At 52.2% G+C, this 18,881-nt stretch overlaps 1 protein-coding gene and 1 long non-coding RNA gene across 3 annotated transcripts; one reads left to right on the forward strand and one right to left on the reverse strand.

Moving 5' to 3' along the window:
• Positions 1–286: 286 nt before the first annotated feature.
• CLIP3 (CAP-Gly domain containing linker protein 3) lies at positions 287–17,811 on the reverse strand. 2 transcript variants are annotated; one of them, XM_035284885.3, is made up of 14 exons: positions 17,668–17,811; positions 17,136–17,315; positions 13,876–14,015; positions 13,700–13,793; positions 13,336–13,497; positions 12,903–13,021; positions 11,230–11,466; positions 5,433–5,568; positions 5,172–5,300; positions 3,439–3,582; positions 3,246–3,369; positions 2,976–3,040; positions 2,513–2,585; positions 287–1,826 (listed from the first exon to the last, which is right to left on the reverse strand). In XM_035284885.3, exons 2-14 carry the CDS (start codon positions 17,299–17,301, stop codon positions 1,772–1,774), a joined length of 1,644 nt encoding a protein of 547 aa, XP_035140776.1. In that variant the 5' UTR covers positions 17,302–17,315; positions 17,668–17,811; the 3' UTR covers positions 287–1,771. The 2 variants fall into 2 exon arrangements, with proteins under 2 accessions (XP_035140776.1, XP_002762081.1); XM_002762035.6 differs by having other exon boundaries at positions 17,136–17,359.
• Positions 5,491–14,542, forward strand: LOC128930536 (uncharacterized). Its single transcript, XR_008478706.2, has 3 exons — positions 5,491–5,646; positions 10,784–11,045; positions 13,103–14,542. It is a non-coding gene; the product is annotated as an uncharacterized LOC128930536 (long non-coding RNA).
• Positions 17,812–18,881: the final 1,070 nt, after the last annotated feature.

The raw sequence follows: 18,881 nt of genomic DNA on the forward strand, positions 1-18,881 counted from the left end.
TGGCAGGAGGTCGTGGGCGGAGCATCGTCGTCTGGCACTGGCCAATCAGAACTTAGGAACCGAACCCGCCAACTGCGGATCGACTCTGATGGGTGGGACCAGGACGGCAGCCGGGACAGCCTCGGTAAGACAGACAAAGCTGTTAGAAGGGCTTCCCGCGGCCACCGCCACCCCATGCCCACACTGCAGGGAGGCGAGACTGAAGGAAGCATTTCCTTTCCTGTCTTCTCCCAGCAAGGGTACAGAGGCAGGACCGAAACCCCCAAACAATGACCCCACACAGAGAGGCCATAGAAACGTCTTTATTGAAGAGGACAGGAGTCATGCTGAGTTTGGGGACATGCAGTGAAGGGGCAGTCGTGAGCTGTCCTTGGTGGTCGGGGCCCCAGGTCCGCCCTGGACTCCCTGGGCCTTCAGGTTCTCCCTCAGGCTGTTGGTCTGGCCCAGGTGCTGTGGGGTCCTTTGAGGCCAGTGACCAGAACGTAGACTGAAATCGGGGTTCCAGGATTTGGGATCCCCTCAGGGCCTTGGGGCCTTCAATATATTAAAAGCTTTAGGATTTCGGGTTCCCTTGGGGCTGGGGCTCTTGGCATTTGGTATCTTGAGATCCATGGACTCAGGGCATTGAAGTTCTCCAGTTTCCAGCGATGGGAATTCCTGTGTGGGGTTTTCCTGGTGCCTGTGAATAGGGCTTGAGGTACCTGGGAGCCTGGAATGGATATCCTGACTGCAGTTTCCTCTATCCCAGGCACAAGGACCTCATGATTGGGTTTCCTGAGGGCTTGGGATTGGATTTTCAAATTTGGGATTCCCTGGGGATTTGGGGATTCCATGATTTGGGGGTCCTAGGAGTTAGGGCATTGGGGTCTTCTAGGGGCTGTAGGACTTGAGGGCACAGGGGAGTTTGAGACGTGTGTACTCTAGGATCTAGGATCCCCAGAGTCCTAGAATGGGGCCTCCAAATTTTGGGGTCCCCCAAAGGGGGAAGTCATTACTTAAAAAATAGAGAATTTTCTGGGAGTCTGGCCAGCACAAGAACTGTGGGCCATGTCGGGTGGGCGTCATACAAGGCACTGGGGGTTTCTTGAGGGTGCAGAGGGTAGGAAGACTTGGGGGTCCTGTAATTAGCACTTCCAGGACTGTTTTGGTGTCTGTAAATTAGGGGTGACAGTGGGTTGGTTATGGTGGGTTTCTTCTTGAGGGTAAGAACAAGGGTCTTTGTTAATGAAGGAAGTCTCTGATTGAGGGGCTGGAGTGTAAGGGCTTCACGGTGACCCTGGGGTCACGACATCTTGAGGGGACTAATGTTAAGTGGGGAATAATGACATGAAAGTCTGTTACTCTTTTGCTCTGGGGGTATGACCTATGTTTATTTCAAGAGGACCTGGGGGGAGTGTTTGTTAATGGGAGGTTTCTGATCCAGGGCTGGGTGATTCGAGAATGTACTGTTGTGGTATATTATGTGGAGAGGGTCACCATCATTTGGGGTGATGTGGAAATCTGTTAATCTGGGAATCTGCTCTGAGGGGTTGGGGATAGGGACTAGCCTGAAGGTGCTACTCAGGGAATCTTTCTGGGTGAAATGGGGTCTGCATTTGGGGGTTATGATGGGGGCATCTGTTAATGGGGCCTCAGTGATCGAGGGCTGGCTAACAGGGGTCTCTACTCTGGATGTGTTACTGGGAATCTCTAACTCAGGGTGACTCAGGGCTCCTCGGGTATCAGGAGATGCTAGTGGGGACTCTGTCTCTTTGTCGGGTGTCCAGGGCCTCTAAGACTGCATCTCCGCCCTCAGCATCCAGGGGAACCAGCAGCAGAACAGCAACCTGGAAAGGAGGACGATGGGGTCACGTCCTGAGGCAGGCAGCAGGGACATCTGCACCCATCACTGCCAGCCTTTCTCCAAGCATTTGCCATCAGGCCTTTCTGGATTCTGCCTCTACCTCTCTGGCTGTGGGGTGTGTGTGTGTGTTTTCTGAGATGGAGTCTCCCTCTGTTGCCCAGGCTGGCGTGTCATGGCGCGATCTTGGATCACTGCAACCTCTGCCTCCCAGGTTCAAGCAGTTCTCCTGCCCAGCCTCCCAAGTAGCTGGGACTACAGTTGTATGCCATTGTACCTGGCTAATTTTTGTGTTTTCGGTAGAGACAGGGTTTCACCATGTTGGCCAGACTGGTCTTGAACTCCTGCCCTCAGGTGATCCACCCACCTCGACCTCCTGAAGTGCTGGGATTACAGGCGTGAGCCACTGCGCCTGACCTCTGGCTGTTCTGAGGCTCGTGTGGAGTGGAGGGTGTTCCGCTTCCTTTACCGGCCCCCTTGAAAGTGGAAGTCACTAGAATTCAGTGCGGGGCCCTACACCCTAAAGACTGTTTCTGGGTATGCTTACAAATCACAAGTTCCTAACCTCTCTTTCCAGCCCTGACCAGAGCTCCAGACTTCTAGGTTTAACTGCCTTGTGGATCCCTCTCCCTGAATGTCACATGGGAGAGGGGACCGGGGTTGGCTACGCACCTGGAAATGGAGTTCTCTGATGCAATGTCCTTTGGGGTCCGGACTGTGGTGAAGGTGCGTTTGGGCTGCGTCACTGAAGAGGAGGGCAGGGTGTAAAATGAGGGGGTGACAGACCACGTGTGTCCTCAGTACATCCAGACTCCTTGTCATTAATACCTCCCTATGTCTCCAGTTCCCACCTGGATCCCATATTCCCAATATCCATCTTGGCCTCTTGTCCATAATTTCCACCATGTCCCCTAGTGACTACCCCTGTCCCCAGCATCTGCTTAACCTCATGTCCCCAAAGAGCCTTGTCGATAACTTCCTCATACCCTCTAGCACCTATCCTTTTGGGGACCTTGTCTCATCATTTTTCTGGACCCTGTGTCCCCAGTTAAATACCAGTATACACTTGAGAATCCATGACCCTTCCTTCCATCCCAAACTTATACTCCTCCCCACATATCATCCCCCAACTCACTTGTCACTTGATGTACTTTTTTGGCTCCAACACTGTCCCCAGGGGGATCACTGGATCCACCAATCCTGAGGAGACATGGGGAGGGGAAAGGTCAGAGCCACAAGAGGCTGGGGTCTGACTTGAGAGCTGGGCCCCAGGAACCTATGAGGAAAGGGCTGGGGTTGGCAGGTGTCCATACTGTCCTGCTGGGCTGGGAGGAGGAGGCCATCTGAGTTGGGGGATCAGGGCTCCAGCTGGTACCCTGGGTTAGGGCTGGAAGTTTGGGCTCACCTCTGAATACGGGATGCTGGTGCAAAGACCCCATGCTTCGGGGGGCAAGTGAAGTACCGGACGCCAAAGACAGAGCCATCATGCTTGCCCGTGGGCTGGTCCAGCTCAATGCCATACCAATAACCTGCAGCATGAAGGTGTCAGGATTTCTCAAGGCCCTGCCTGTCCCCCGGCCCAGAGTCCCCATCCTCACCTGGGGCAAAGTCTGTCTTCCCATAAAAGCGCACAATCCCCTGCTTCTGGCCCGCGACCAGGACCTGGTCTCCAACCTCAGCCTTGGCCCCGTCACGCTGCTGCAGGCTGCCCAGAGATGGGGATGATGGAGTCTTCTTCTTGCCTAAGGGTAGAAGGTACAGGAGGTGGGGCGGGGGGTGATGTCAACTTTGGGGACCCTGTGCCACCAGGAAAACCCCAAGGTAGAAACCCTGTTCTTGGTTTGAAGTGAAACTGTGTTAGATATAGTAAACCCCATGTTTCTCTTCAAGGAATCAGTATGTCAGTATCTTCAGCTCTCTTATTATTCTTTAATTCTCTATTTTAAAGTTAACTTCCTTGTAGTTCCAGTAAACAACCTTCTCCACCAGTTCTAATCAGCAGTTCACATCTGTTCCCCCAGCCCCCGGCTCTGTCCTGACTCATCCTGGTCACCTGCTTCAGTCACCGGCTCTAGTCACCTTCTTTGACCTAGGTCACCCTGGCTACCTGCTCTGACCCACCCGTAACCATCCTACCTGCCAAACCACCCACGCTCCCACTCCAGCTTGGACCCCTGCTCTCTTTAAAATAGCCAGTGGGGATTAGTCTAGCTTGTGCAGGCTAACCCTGGCCAACAGGGGAACAACACAGCAGTAGGGGCAACCCCCATCAGGCATAAGAACCCCTTCCCCTCCTTGTCCAGGTGTGTGCTCGCCATTGTTCTGTCTGTGAGCCGCACCCTTCTATAGAAGTAAATTGCCTTGCTGAGGAACTTTATATTCGAGTGCCACTTCTTTTGCAGCATCAAAAATTCTACTTACAACAACTGAATCCCAGATGCCGGAGAATTAGGAAGGGGCTTTAGGCCTGAAGGGAAACCAAGTCAGAGAACCTGAAGAACCCCAAAATCCTTTCTCAAAGCTAAGGATATGTGGGCCAAGGAAAAGCTGAGTCAGAAGTCAGGAGCCCAGAAACTGTCCTTTTAAAATGAAGGGAGAATTGGATCTGAGAGTAAATCAGGCCAGGCGCAGTGGCACAGGCCTGTAATCCCAGCACTTTGAGAGGCCAAGGAGGGCAGATCACTTGAGGTCAGGAGTTTGAGACCAGCCTGGCCAACATGGTGAAACCCCGTCTTTACAAAAAAAAAAAAAACAAACAAACGTTAGCCAGACGTGGTGATGGGTGCCTGTAATCCCAGCACTTTGAGAGTCCAAAGTGGGCAGATCAGGAGTTTGAGACCAGCCTGGCCAACATGGTGAAACCGTCTCTACAAAAAAAACAACACAAACATTAGCCGGACATAGAGGTAGGCACCTGTAATCCCAGCTACTCAGGAGGCTAAGAAACTAGAATTGCTTGAACCCAGGGGGCAGAGGTTGCAGTAAGCCAAGATCACGCCACTGCACTCCAGTCTGGGCAACAGAGCAAGACTCTGTCTCAAAAATTAAAATAAAATCATAAAAGCCAGGATCTCCACAGATTCTTCCCTAAAACTAGGGGAGACCTTTGGGCCTGAGAGGAAACTAGGGCAGGGAACCCACAGGCTCTTCTAAGAACTGGGTATGGCCAGTACCGAGCCAAAGGGAAAACTGAGTCATAGGAGTCAGGAACTCAGAGCTATTCTTCCAAAACTGGAGTTTGCGCCTGAGGAGAAGCTGAGTCACAGAAGCAGAGCTACCCACAGAACATCTCCAAACTGGCTCTTCCCACCACAGGGATCCCCTCTCTGACCTTTGTGTTCCCTGCGGCCTTTGCCAGTGACACGGGAGAAGTCCATCCGGGGGGTCCGGGGTGTGGAGGTGACAGAGGAGGGGGGCGCATCCACTGCCTTGGAGATCTTGGATACAGATGCAAAGAGACCTAGAAGTACAGAGCCCAAGCTTGGTATCATCCTAGCCTCTGCCCTCGGCCCCCATCCCCCATCGTCAGCAGCATCAGAACTACTGAGTGGACCCCTGGCCACACCCCTCTTGGGCCCCAGGTGGGACTGACCCTGCTTGGGGGGGCAGATGAAATACCGAACGCCCCCAACACTGCCATCGTTCTTGCCCTCAGGCTCGTCCAGCTCCACGCCCACCCACTGGCCGCTGGCAAACTCCGTGGTCCCGCAAAACCGCAGCGTGCCCGTCTGGGGAGAGAAGGGAAGCAATGGCTGGGGAAGGAAGGCTGAGAGACCACCGTGGAGTGCCTGCACTCAGGCAGCAAGGTGGGTGCATGAGGCCACCCTGGGCCCAAACCCCAGGTCACACATCACCATCTGCTGGCTAGATGACTTAACCTTTGTGTCTGAACTTCCTTTGCTGTGAAATGGGAACAGAAATTATACTCATCTTGTAGAATTGTTATAGAGTTGCCCTGTCTCATATAGTGAATAGTGATTAGCCACATAAGACAACTTAAATTTATTTATTTATTTAATTTTTGAGATGGAGTCTTGCTCTGTCACCCAGGCTGGAGTGTAGTGCTGTGATTTTGGCTCACTACAAACTCCACCTTTCGGGTTCAAGCAGTTTTCCCATCTCAGCCTCCCGAGTAGCTGGGACTACAGGTGCATCCCACCATGCCCAGCTAATTTTTGTATTTTTAGTAGAGAAGGGGTTTCCCCATGTTGGTCAGGCTGGTCTCAAACTCCAGACCTCAGGTAATCCACCCGCCTCAGCCTCCCAAAGTGCTGGGATTATAGGCATAAGCCACCCTACTGGATCAACAATTTAAATTTAAACTAAGGCTGGGTGCAGTGGCTCACACCTGTAATCCCAATATTTTGGGAGGCCAAGGCCAGAGGATCATCTGAGGCCAGGAGTTTGAGACCAGCCTGGGTGAAAACGGCAAGACTCTCTCATCTTTTTTTTTTTTTTTTTTTTTTTTTGGTAGAGACGGTGTTTCACCACGTTGGCCAGGCTGGTCTCGAACTCCAGACCTCAGGTGATCCACCCACCTCGGCCTCTCAAAGTGCTGAGATTACAGGCGTGAGCCACCGCGCCTAGACTAAGACTCTCTCATCTTAATCTGTTCCAAAAAACAAAAGCAGCAAAACCCTGTTTTCTACAAAAGAAAAAAAATGTAGCCAGGTGTGGTAGCTCAAGCCTGTAGTCCCAGTTACTCAGGAGTCTGAGGTGGGAGGATAGCTTGAGCCCAGGAATTCAAGGCTGCAGTGAGCTATGATTATGCTACTGTACTCCAGCCTGGGCAACAGAGCAAGATCCTGTCTCAAAAATAAATACATACCCTAGGAAGAAGACTCAGATAACTTACTCTATTGCACAGGCTGGAGTGCAGTGGCACAATCTCGGCTCACTGCAACCTCCCTCTCCTGGGTTCAAGTGATTCTCCTGGCTTAGTCTCCTGAGCAGTTGGGATTACAGGCACATGCCACCACACCCAGCTAATTTTTGTATTTTTAGTAAAGATGGGTTTCACCATGCTGGCCAGGCTGGTCTTGAACTCTTGACCTCATGATCTGCCCACCTTGGCCTCCCAAAGTGCTGGGATTACAGGCATGAGCCACTGGGCCTGGCTATAATTTTTAATTTAAAAATAAATAAATTTAGTCTGGGCATGGTGGCTTATGCCTGTAATTCTAACACTTTGGGAGGCCGAGGTGGGAGGATCACCTGAAGTCAGAAGTTTGAGACCAGCATGGCCAACATGGTGAAACCCCTATCTCTACTAAAAATATAAAAATTAGCCAGGCATGATGACGTGCAACTGTGGTCCCAGCTACTCGGGAGGCTGAGGCAGGAGAATCGCTTGAACCCAGGAGGGTTGCAGTGAGCCCAGATGGTGCCACTGCACACCAGCTTGGGCAACAGAGTGAGACTCCATCTCAAGAAATAAATAAATAAATAACAATAAATTTAAAGTAAATTAAAAGTGCATTTCCCCAGTCACACTAGCCAAATTTCAAGTGCTCAATCGTCACATGTGGCTTGTAGCTACTTTACTGGACAGCACAGACACAGAATATTTCTACCATTACAGAAAGCTCTGTTGGACAGGGCTATCATAGAGAAATTAAAGCCCTCAGAACAGGGCTTAGTATTAAGTAAAGGATCAGCAAGTATTAGTTACTGAAAAAATATTTTTTTGTTCTATTTTAGAGATAGGGTCTCACTCTGTGGCCCAGGCTGGAATGCAGTGGTGTAATCAGAGTTCACGGTAACCTTGAACTCCTGGGTTCAAGCAGTCTTCCCTCCTCAGCCTCCCAAGTAGCTGGGACTACAGGTACACGCCATGAAAGCCTGGCTAATTAAAAAAAAAAAAAAGCCGGGCTCTGGCTCGCACCTGTAATCCCAGCACTTTGAGAGGCTGAGGCAGGTGGATTCGCAAGGTCAGGAATTTGAGACCAGGCTGACCAACATGGTAAAACCCCATCTCTACTAAAAATACAAAAATTAGCTGGGCATGGTGGTGCGTGCCTGTAATCCCGGCTACTCAGGAGGCTGAGGCAGGAGAATCGCTTGAACCTGGGAGGCAGAGGTTGCGGTGAGCTGAGATCGTGCTGCTGCACTCCAGCCTGGGCAACAGAGCAAGACTCTATCTCAAAAAAAAAAAAAAATCAACTTTAAAAAAAAAAATACAGATGGAGTTTCCCTATGTTGCCCAGGTTAGTCTCAAACTCCTGACCTCAAGTGATCCTCCCACCTTGGTCTCCCAAAGTGCTGAGATTACAGGTGTGAAGCCACTGTGCCCAGCCTGTTAGCTATTATCATGCTATAACTTTGGCTAGGGGACTTCTTGAGCCTCAGTTTCATCTGTAAAATAGAGATAGTAAGCCACCTCATGTAGTGATTGTCCGGTGGAAACTTTTTTTTTTTAAATGAACAAAGTCTCCAAGAAGTTTGTTTTTTTTTTTTTGAGACAGGGTCTCACTTTATCACCCAGGACAGGGGTGCAGTGGCACAATACCAGTACAGTGCAGCCTCAAACTCCTGGGCAAAAGCGATCCTCTCACCTCAGCCTCCCAAGTAGCTAGGACTACAGGTGTGTGCCACCATGCCTGGTTAGTTTTTTCATTTTTAGTAGAAATGAGGTCTCACTGTATTGCCCAGGCTGGTCTTGAACTCCTGAGCTCAAGCGATCCTTCTGCCTCCCAAAGTGCTGGGATTAAGGGCATGAGCCACCACATTTGGCGGAAACTTTTTTTTTTTAGACGGAGTCTTGCTCTGTCGCCAGGCTGGAGTGCAGTGGCACGATCTCAGCTCACTGCAACCTCTGCCTCTGGGGTTCAAGCAATTCCCCTGCCTCAGCCTCCTGAGTAGCTGGGATTACAGGTGTGCGCCACCACGCCCGGCTAGTTTTTTGTATTTTAGTAGAATGAGGTTTCACCATGTTGGCCAGGATGGTCTTGAACTCCTGACCTTGTGATCTATCCACCTTGGCCTCCCAAAGTGCTGGAATTACAGGCATGAGCCGTTGTGCCCGGCCAGAAACATTTTTAAGACATGTAAAGTTGCTTAGCTGCAGTGAGCCTTTAGAGTGTGGTTATCATCATTATGGGAGGCTCATTCACCTCTCCATGCCTCAGTTCCTTGTCCATACAATGGGCTATAATTAATTAGCTCTGATCTTAGAGGGTTGATGGAGGGACCACAATAGTGCCTGACACACAAAGAACATTTAGTATGCACTGGACTCTGTTCTAATGACCTTACGCATTTTAATTAGTTTAAACCTCACCCAACCCCCTAAGGTGATACTAGTATTATCTCCATTTACAGATGAAGACATTGATGCCCAGAGAGGCAGAATCACTGGCTCCAGGTCCCATAGCTGGGATGTTGCAAAGCTGAGATTTACTCGGGCAGGTCCCTGAGCCTGAGGTCTTAACACTGTGCTATACTTCTTCTCTAAGGGGCATGATTGGTACTCCATGTCTTCAGACAAAGGTTTCACCTGTTGGAGCCTTTTATAGTCTTCTGGGATGTAAAATGGGAAGAGTCAACCTACCCTTCTTTCAGAATTGTGCAATGGAAATGATTAGATCATGTACAGCAGAATGCTTTCTAGATGGGGCCGGGCGCAGTGGCTCACGCCTGTAGTCCCAGCACTTTGGGATCCAAGGCAGGCAGATCGCTTGAGGCCAGGAGTTCTAGACCAGCCCGGCCAACATGGCGAAACCCCGTTGCTACTAAAAATTAAAACTAATAAATAAATAAATAATTAGCAAGGCTTGTTGGTGAATGTTTGTAATCCCAGCTACTCGAGAGGCTAAGACATGACAATTGCTTGAACTCGGGAGGTTGCTGTGAGCCAAGATCGTGCCACTGCTCTCCAGCTTGGGTGACAGAGCAAGACCCTCTCTCAAAAAAAAAAAAAAAAAAAAAAAAAAAACAAAATTCAAACTCCTTCCAGTGGCCTACAGATCTGCTGTGATGCAGCCCGGCTGACCTCTCCACCTCACCCCCCTTCCCATAACTCCCCTCACGCTGCCCCTTCCTGTCTCAGGGTCTCCATACCTACTTCATCCTTTGCTTCCTTTTTTTTTTTTGAGACGGAGTTTCGCTCGTTACCCAGGCTGGAGTGCAATGGCGCGATCTCGGCTCACCACAACCTCTGCCTCCTGGGTTCAGGCAATTCTCCTGCCTCAGCCTCCTGAGTAGCTGGGATTACAGGCATGCGCCACCATGCCCAGCTAATTTTTTGTGTTTTTAGTAGAGATGGGGTTTCACCATGTTGACCAGGATGGTCTCGATCTCCTGACCTTGGGATCCACCCGCCTCGGCCTCCCAAAGTGCTGGGATTACAGGTGTGAGCCACCGCGCCCGGCTGCTTCCTTATCTTTGCAGGTACAGTTCTTTCCCATCTCAGTTTGGACATCACCTCCTCAGAGAAGCTGTCTCAGAACACCCTGGCTAAAACCACCCTGGCATTCAGCCAGGGAAAATTTACTAAATCCAAACATGTAATGGTGTTCACAGCCCTAGATGCTACCAGAAATTACTCTTTTTTTTTTTTTTTCGGTAGAGGTGGGATCTCGCTATGTTGCCCAGGCTGGTCACTAACAACTCCTGGCCTCAATCAACCCTCTCACCTCGGCCTCCCAAAATGCCAGGATTACAGGTGTGAGCCACCGTGCCCGGCCCAGAAATTATCTCAACTGTAGGTTTACTTTCTTGACTGTCTCCCCTTCATTACAAGTGGAGCTCCATGAGAGCAGGGTGGGGGCAGACACAGCATTCTCTCCCTAAGGGACAGACTGGGTCCCGCATGGAGCCTGAGGGACACCCAGGAAATAAATGAAGTTGGAATCCCTGGATAAATGAAGATTCTCTCTGCCCTCCGGGGCTGTGACATCCACTCCCCCTACCTGAGACTCCTTTCTCTCTTTTTTTTTTCCCCAGCTTGCTCCTCCACATCTGCAATTTGGGTGCATTCCCCATCACACCCCAATCACTCTGACCTGGACTTGCCTACCCAGACTTGCCTCTGAGAGCAGAGGGGCCTGATCAAGGACCTCAAAAACTCAGGAGGAGCCACAGGTGCACAGAGTTTCACAGATCACTCTGCTCACCCCTCCCCACAGCAGCCTTGACCGCTCTCAGCTGTCACTGTCAGGATGATGGGTTATCTCCTCCCCACCCCAGGCAGAGAGCTCAGCACATGGTGAGTTTCAAAGGAGACACTCAGGAACAACTGAGATGAAATCAAGTACTGGGTGGATGGTTAGGATGGCAGGCAGACAAACGGGAGACACTGTACTTGGCCTGAGGACCCACCTCCGAGGGATGAAGGGGCTGAGTCCTGCCCCCCACCCACCATACACACCCACACAACCCCAGCCCCTGACCTTCTGGCCGTCCAACAGCACTCGGTCTCCCAGGCGCAAGCCCAGTGCGCTAAGCATGAGATTGCCTGGGACGTTGTCATAGTTGGGTAGTGTGACCTTGGGGAGGGCGCAAGATAGTGGCACCGCCTCTTCCAGTAGTGTCCGCAGCTCCTTGGCCACCAGCGCTGCCTCTGCCTTATCCAGGGACATGTCCATAGGATCTGGGACCACCTCTGCCGGCACCTGTCCTTTTCGATTCTGGGGAGACAATGGGAAGAGGGGATGGGAACTCAGTGGCACAGGCCACACCCCCATGGAGGCACTGCCCCTAGAGAACACCAGTCTGGGTGATGCAGGGGTAGCATTAGGTCATACCCTGAGCCAACCTAAAAATAAGAAGGGGTAGAGGAAGTCCAGGCGCGGTGGCTCACGCCTGTAATCCCAGCACTTTGGGAAGCCAAGCCAGGCAGATCACTTGAGGTCAGGAATTTGAGACCAGCCTGGCCAACATGGTAAAACCTCATCTCTACTGAAAATACAAAAATTAGCCAGGTGTGGTGGCACACACCTGTAATCCCAGCTACTCAGGAGGCTGAGGCAGGAGAATCACTTGAACATGGGAGGCGGAGATTGCAGTGAGCCGAGATCGTGCCACTGCACTCCAGCCTGGGTGATAGAGCGAGACTCCATCTCAAAAAAAAAAAAAAAAGAAGGGACAGGGCAGAAAGGTGCAGACCACAGGGAAGCCCACCCCTGAGACCCAGGGCTGGAGGTGTGACAAGTAATTTGAGGGTGGGATTGGGGGCAGAAGCAGTAGGAATGAAGGCCACATTTCAGTGCTGTAGGTCATGCCCCCAAGGAGGCAGTCTCTGGAGACCCCAAACCTGTAATGGGGACATGTGGGGGATGAACATTGAGAATAGGCTCCTATGGGCTGGGTGTGGTGGCTCATATCTATAATCCTAGCACTTTGGGAGGCTGAGGTGGGCAGATCACCTGAGGTCAGTAGTTCGAGACCAGCCTAACCAACAATGGTGAAACCCCATCTCTACTAAAAATACAAAAATTATCCAGGCGTGGTGGTGCATACCTATAATTCCACCTACTTGAGAGGCTGAGGCAGGAGAACTGTTTGAACCCAGGGAGCAGAGGTTGCAGTAAGCTTAGATCCTGCCTCTGCACTCCAACCTGGATAACAAAGCCAGACTCTGTCTCAAAAAAAATAAAAAGAGAGAGTGGGCAGATCTCAGGGGCACAGGCCATGTTCCCCCAAGATATCCTTGCCTGGACAGCTGCAAGGTAATTAGCATTGGGGATGGAGCATGGGTCGGGGGTCAGAGATCATATTGAGGGCTTAGGAGGGCCCAACCCTCTCATTCACAGAAGGCCTAGCCCTGCTTTCCGTATTACCTTGAAATGCTGTCACGCACTGCCACGGGGTAGGCTGGAAGACCCTGAGGAGATCCTTTAATCTCTTTGCCTCAGTTTCACCATTGTAAAACAAGGCTTATAATAGATTTCACCTGACATATATAATGAACAGTAGGCAAATTTCAGCTGTTATTGCATTTGCTGAATGTACAGACGGCATTTGTAGTATCTGGGGAGTCATGGGAAATGCAGAGATTTGCTGGAGGAAAGTGGGGGAGGAAGGGAGCAGGAGGGTAACAGGTTCTGGGCGAGGGTGGCAGTACCCTCAGCGCGGGGTTGGCGCCGTGCTCCAGCAAACATTTGGCGGCCCCTAGGCACAGGTTGGAAGCAGCGATGTGCAGGGCTGAGCCGTGGTTGAAGTCACTGCACGTGGAGTTCACCACTGCAAGTGGACAAGAGGAGGGGTTCTGGGTGAGCGCCCCCAGCCTTCCTCCCACCTCAGGGCTCATCTTTTAACTTGCAGGTCCCAGGCCTCCGACGCAGAGCCCCGCCCCCATCTCGGAACCTCACCCCTTCTTTCGCGGCCCCGCCCCTCCCTGGAGTGGTGGTCCACTGAGCCCCCCTCTCCCACGCCTCCAGCCTCCCACTATCTCCTTGAATGGCAGTCTTCCTTCCCCTCCCAGCCTGGCCTCACCGGGGTCTCCGCCTCCCTCACACAGGTCCTTGTCCCCTCCCAGCCAGGGCTCTCCTCCTCACCTCGCGGCCGCGCGCCCTTCAGCAGCACGCGCACGAGGTCGGGCACATCGAAATAGGCCGCGTAGTGAAGCGCGTTCATGTTGGTCCAGCGGCTGCGCAGGGTCACATCTGCGCCCAGCGCCAGCAGCTGCTGCGAGAGGCGCACCGCTGCCGCGGGGTCCCCTGTACAACAGGCAGGATCAGCCTGGAACCCCCATTCTAGAGCATGGGCCCAGTGCATGGGGAGGGCCCTGGGCCCCAGGAAATATACTTTGGGACCGTAAGCTTCGGGTTCCATATGGGCCCTGAGTTCTGGGTGGTTTTAAGAGTGTTGGGTCTGTGGGCCTAGGCTTTGGGGCTCTGGCTTGGGGGTATGGGCTCTCACCGACTCCGTGCGCTCCAGCCTTGCACGCATAGTGGAGCAGTGTCATGTCGGTCAGCCCGTCACGATCATTCACATGGCAGCCTCGGCGCAGAATCTGTGAGTACCAGGGGAGCCGGAGGGTCACACACATGTGGGGGACCACATACCCCTCTCCCTGGTTTCCCCAGTATTCTCACCTCATTGCCGATGACGTCTATCTTGTGCTGGACTTGGGGCACCCACTGGCGCACAATGGCAAACAGCTCAGGGATGGTGGTCTGAGGGTCAAACAGGATCTCCTGGCACGCCGGGTCATTGGGATCGAAGAAGGTGAAAGCTAGGGTGGCAAGAGGTCCAAGGTCACCCCATGCAACTGACCCCCTCCTTCCAGCCTCAGTAGGGGAACTCTAGGTCTTTGCCTCTTAGAGCCTCTAATGCAGGGTCTCAAACTGGTAGCGCAAGGGCCACAGTTAACTAACAGACATTTTCTGTGTGGTCAGCATGAGGTTTCAATCTCAGGTGGGCTCGCATAAAAATCTCAATGCCCACCAGGGGGCAGTGGCTCACTGCCTGTAATCCTAGCACTTTGGGAGGTCAAGGCGGGCGGATCACCTGAGGTCAGGAGTTCAAGACCAGCCTGGCCAATGTGGTAAAACCCTGACTCTACTAAAAATACAAAAATCAGCCAAGCATGGTGGTGGGCATCTGTAATACCAGCTATTTAGGAGGCTGAGGCAGGAGAATTGCTTGAATCCGGGAGGCAGAGGCTGCAGTGAGCTGAGATGGCACCACTGTACTCCAGCCTGGGTGACCGAGTGAGACTCCATCTCAAAAAAAGTAAATACATAAATAAAATTTTAAAAATTAAATAAAATGTATCCGTGAGTAGGAATCAACCTGTGACCAGCCAGGGTGGTGCCTAGAGGCACTTCTCCGCCCACTTGACTCTAAGGAGTACGGCTCTCTGTGAAGTCAGCACCCAGCACAGGGCCCTGGCATTATGTGGCAGGAACTCAGTAAGTGGTGAATGAACGAGTACATGAATGATCAGATTATACACAGCCCAGGGAAATGCCATGTAGACGATGTTTCCAGGAATCAGCCGGCGTGCTCCTTTTAGAACTGCAGCCACATCATAGCCCTGCTTAGCTCAGAACCCTCCTCCAGCTCCCATCCCATCCAGAGTACAGACCAAAGTCTTCCCCACGGCCCTCGGGGCACTGCACATCACGTCCCTCAATTCTCAGCCTTCTCTCACTAATTCCCCTTCCCTCATTTCCCACACCGGGCTCCCTCTGTCCCTCCCACATGCCGAGCAAATTCCTGTCTCAGGCTCTTGGCACTTGCTGTTTTTCCCACTCGGGATAGACTTCCCGCACATCTTCACAAGGCTTTACAGATCTTTGCCCACATGTCAGCTCCTTAGAGAGGCCTCCCCAAACCACACTGTCTAAATCAGCACCCACCCTTCTCCAACTCCTACTTTTTTTTTTTTTTTTTTTTGAGCTAGGGTCTTGCTAGAGTGCAGTGGTATGATCATAGCTCACTACAGCCTTGAACTCCTGGGCTCAAATGATCCTCCTACCTCAGTCTCCCAGCGTGCTAGGATTATAAGCCAGAACCAACGTTCCTGGCCAACTTTATTTTCCTTTGAGACTGAAGTCAACTTGTAGTCTCTCTGATCCACCTCTAGTGGGTGATATATCTATGGATGCCATCTCTCCTGCTCTATCCTGGCAACGCTAACTCTCTGAACCTGGTTTCTGAACCTCACAGCTGCCGGGAATTCCCAGCCTACATATCTTCCAAATTCCCCTCCTACATCCAACTCTGGCTGCGCTCCATCCCCTTCTACCCAGTAGCCAGAAGAAGCTTTCCAAACTCTACACCAGACCTGTCACTCCTCTGCTTTTAAACTTTAACCCTCCCCTTGCCACACCTCTCCCCCATCCCACTTAGAATATAACCAAAGTTCTCACTGTGGCCTTGAAGGCCCTTCCAGATCTGGCCTAATGCCAACCTCTCACCTCAACCTTGTTCAATCCCTGAATGCAGCCCCAGGGTCTTTCTGTTCCAAGTTCAATTCTGCCTCAGAGCCTTTGCACTTGCTACTGTCTGCCTGGAGCACTTTTTCCAGCTCCCCTATGACTGATTTCTCCCCATGCTCTGGGTCCCAGACTAAATGTCACCTACTCAGAAAGACCAGCCCTGACTACCTCTGTAGGTAGCTGCCCCCTGGTCATTTTCATATTTCCTCCTTTTACTTCTCTCTCTCTCTTTTTTTTTTTTTTTTTTGTGAGACAGAGTCTCACTCTGTCACCCAGGCTGGAATGTAGTGGCTTGATCTCGGCTCACTGACTGCAACCTCTGCCTCCCAGCTTCAAGCAATTCTACTGCCTCGACTCCCGAGTAGCTGAGATTACAGGTGTGTGTCACCACACCCAGCTAATTTTTGTATATTTAGTAGAGATCAGATTTCACCATGTTGGCCATAACTGGTCTCAAACTCCTGACCTCAGGTGATCCGCCCGCCTCAGCCTCCCAAAGTACTGGGATTCCAGGCGTGAGCCACCACACCCGGCCCACCTTTTCTTTCTTTCATAGCATTCACTCAAATCTGAATTTATCTTATTTCCAATTTATTCATTCACTTGTTTAGTCTCCTTCTGTCCTGACAGGCAGGATCATGCCTGGATCACCTAGGATTAAATCTCCAGCACCCAGCATAAGACTCATCACAGAATATCAGCATTCAATAAATACTCCTCAGTCAATGATTAGACACTTTCAGCTTCTCCAAGAGGCTGTGCTCTCAGCTTCACATCCTCCTACCTCGGATCCTTTACCCAGCGGTTACCTCTCCTGGGACCCCCTTCCCCTGACCTTTCCCTTAGTTAACCCCAACTCGCCCTCCAGTCTTCCTCACATGTAACCTCCTCAGGGAAACTATGTCTTTAAAAACTCTTGCAGCAGCTTGTTTTTGGTAAATCCAGTTTTCATCATGTCTTGTAATTACACATTTATATTACATTATATTTTTCTTTTCTTGCATATAAACCTAAATATGAGCTAAAATTACATTATGGTTTAATACCTATTTGTGTGGCTGTTACTGAGCCCTGTGAGTTGTCTCAGGGCAAAGACTGGGTCTGTCTTGCCCCCTGCTGTGGCCCCAGCCCCTAGTATAGAGCCAGGTCCAAAGCCGCTTTCAATAAATGACTGTCGAATGACTAAATGATGGGATGATGTGTCATGAATCAAAGACTAGGAGTATTACAATTCCATTCTCCAGTGAGCGGATGAATGAATTGGCAAGGGGTGCTCTGCAGCCAAGACTCCTCTGGACCACCTTCAAATTCCCCAGAATTCTCCGACCATCACCACCAGTAGAGCACAGCCCACCCTCCCCAGCCATCCAAGGCTCCAGGCCAGATTCCAGGGTGGGGGCAGTGGTTACCATAGTCCTTAGGGAGGGGGGCAGGTGCCGAGGGGTGCACGACAGGCTTCTGCCGGCGTTCCTGGGTGGGGCTGGGGGCCTCAGGGACGGTCTCCTCCTCCTCCTCCTCCTCTTCCTCCTCTCCTCGGGGCGGCGGGGCCATCGGGGCAGGATCTGTCTTAGTCATGGTCCTTGGTGGCCCTCGGGGGGTGAGTACAGAGTTGGGGGCGGCCTTCAGGCAAATCCTGGAGGCAGAGGTCAGCTGGAGAGGGTGCCCCGCAGGCTCCTGGGTCCAAGCCCCTAGGAGCTCCCAGGGCCCCGGGTGGCCTCCGCGCAACTGAATCTTGGGCAACCATAAGGACCCCGGTTACCCAAGGAGGGTCCCGGTGTGTGCGCCCAGCGTCTGCCACCTCCCCCAGGCCCAGCCCCGCATTCTTCTCCTCCCGCGGCAGGCCCCTCAGTCTCGGCCGCCCCCTCCCCGGGTTTGTTTATCTCTGGATGCAGGATGCTTCGCCCCTCCCCTTTTCCGCGGGCCTCCCCCTCCCCATCTTACCTCGGGTGGACAGCGCTGGGGACCAAAGCGGAGACTGGGGAGACCGCGGGAGCAATGGGGTGTCGGTGTCAGGGGACGTGATGGGGTAGGCGAGGGAGACAGAGAGAAGGGGACGAGGCCCAGACGCCGACGGGGGGTGGGGGCGGAGAGGGAGGGGCGCGACAGCGCATGCGCATGCTGCCCCCCACCGAGGGCGGGGGAGGAGAGACCAGGAGGAGGGACGGGGAGGTGCTCGCATTCATGGCGGGGCGGAGGCGGCGACGGGAAGAGGAGAGCCTCCGAGCAATGGGATAGGAAGAGATGGCTACGGAAAGGTGCGAGATGAGCAGATACAACGGCAAAAGAGAGGGTTGAGAGAACGGGCACAGATCTTCTCCATCCCCTTCCCCAAAGCCTGCAAACCAGGCCGGTGAGGGCAGTGGTCTTGGGGCGTGGTGACGATGGGTGTTCTCTCTCTCTAGGACCCTAGACCGGACCCCTTCTCCAAGCTAACCATGTATAAAAGGTGTTTCAGAGGGTGATTATCTCTAGAGACTGCTAGCATGATCATCTCATCCTTACCCTCATCATGCAAGGCTCACACACTTGGGCCCACAGAGGTTTAGCTGCTTGCCCAAAAGTACCTGAGCAGGTGATGGAGTGAACATTTGAAACCAGACAGTCTTAGAGTCTGGTTCTTTTTTTTTTTTTTTTCCTAGACAAGGTCTCACTCTGTCCCCCAGGTTACAGTGCAGTGTTGTGATCTCGGCTCAGTGCAGCATCAAACTCCTGGGCTTAAGCCATCCTTCTACCTCAACTTCCTGAGTAGCTGGGACCACAGGTGCATACCACCATATCTGGCAATATTTTTTTTTTTGAGGTGGGGGGGGTCTTGCCATGTTTCTCAGGCTGGTCTGGAACTCCTGACCTCAAGAGATCTTCCTGCCCCAGCCTCCCAAAGTGCTAAGATTACAGGTGTGAGTCACTGTGCCCAGTGATTCTTAATCACCATGCTACAAGCCTGTAGCAGTGTGTGGGAAACAGATCTGCTGATTGGCCCCTCTAACTCTCTCAGAACATGTTATCTCCCCACTGGAGGCCTCGTGGAACCAGCCAAGGGTCGTGGCTCCATTGTCATGGCGTGACCTCCCACCTGGGTTGGCTGTAGTCTGCTCTGCCTCAAATCATCCCAGCCTGGACCAGGCCAGGTAACAGCCTTGAAAATCTCATCCTTC

Source organism: Callithrix jacchus, chromosome 22 (assembly GCF_049354715.1).
Source record: "Callithrix jacchus isolate 240 chromosome 22, calJac240_pri, whole genome shotgun sequence".
In the NCBI taxonomy this organism is placed as follows: domain Eukaryota; kingdom Metazoa; phylum Chordata; class Mammalia; order Primates; family Cebidae; genus Callithrix; species Callithrix jacchus.

Coding starts and splice junctions, on each gene's coding strand:
- CLIP3 (XM_035284885.3), bottom strand. CDS start 17,301: ATGACTAAGACAGATCCTGCCCCGATGGCCCCGCCGCCCCGAGGAGAG. Junction 13,498..13,699: donor GGCTGGAGCGCACGGAGTCG/GTGAGAGCCCAT, acceptor CCTGTTGTACAG/GGGACCCCGCGGCAGCGGTG. Junction 5,569..11,229: donor TGCTGTTGGACGGCCAGAAG/GTCAGGGGCTGG, acceptor TTCTCTCCCCAG/ACGGGCACGCTGCGGTTTTG.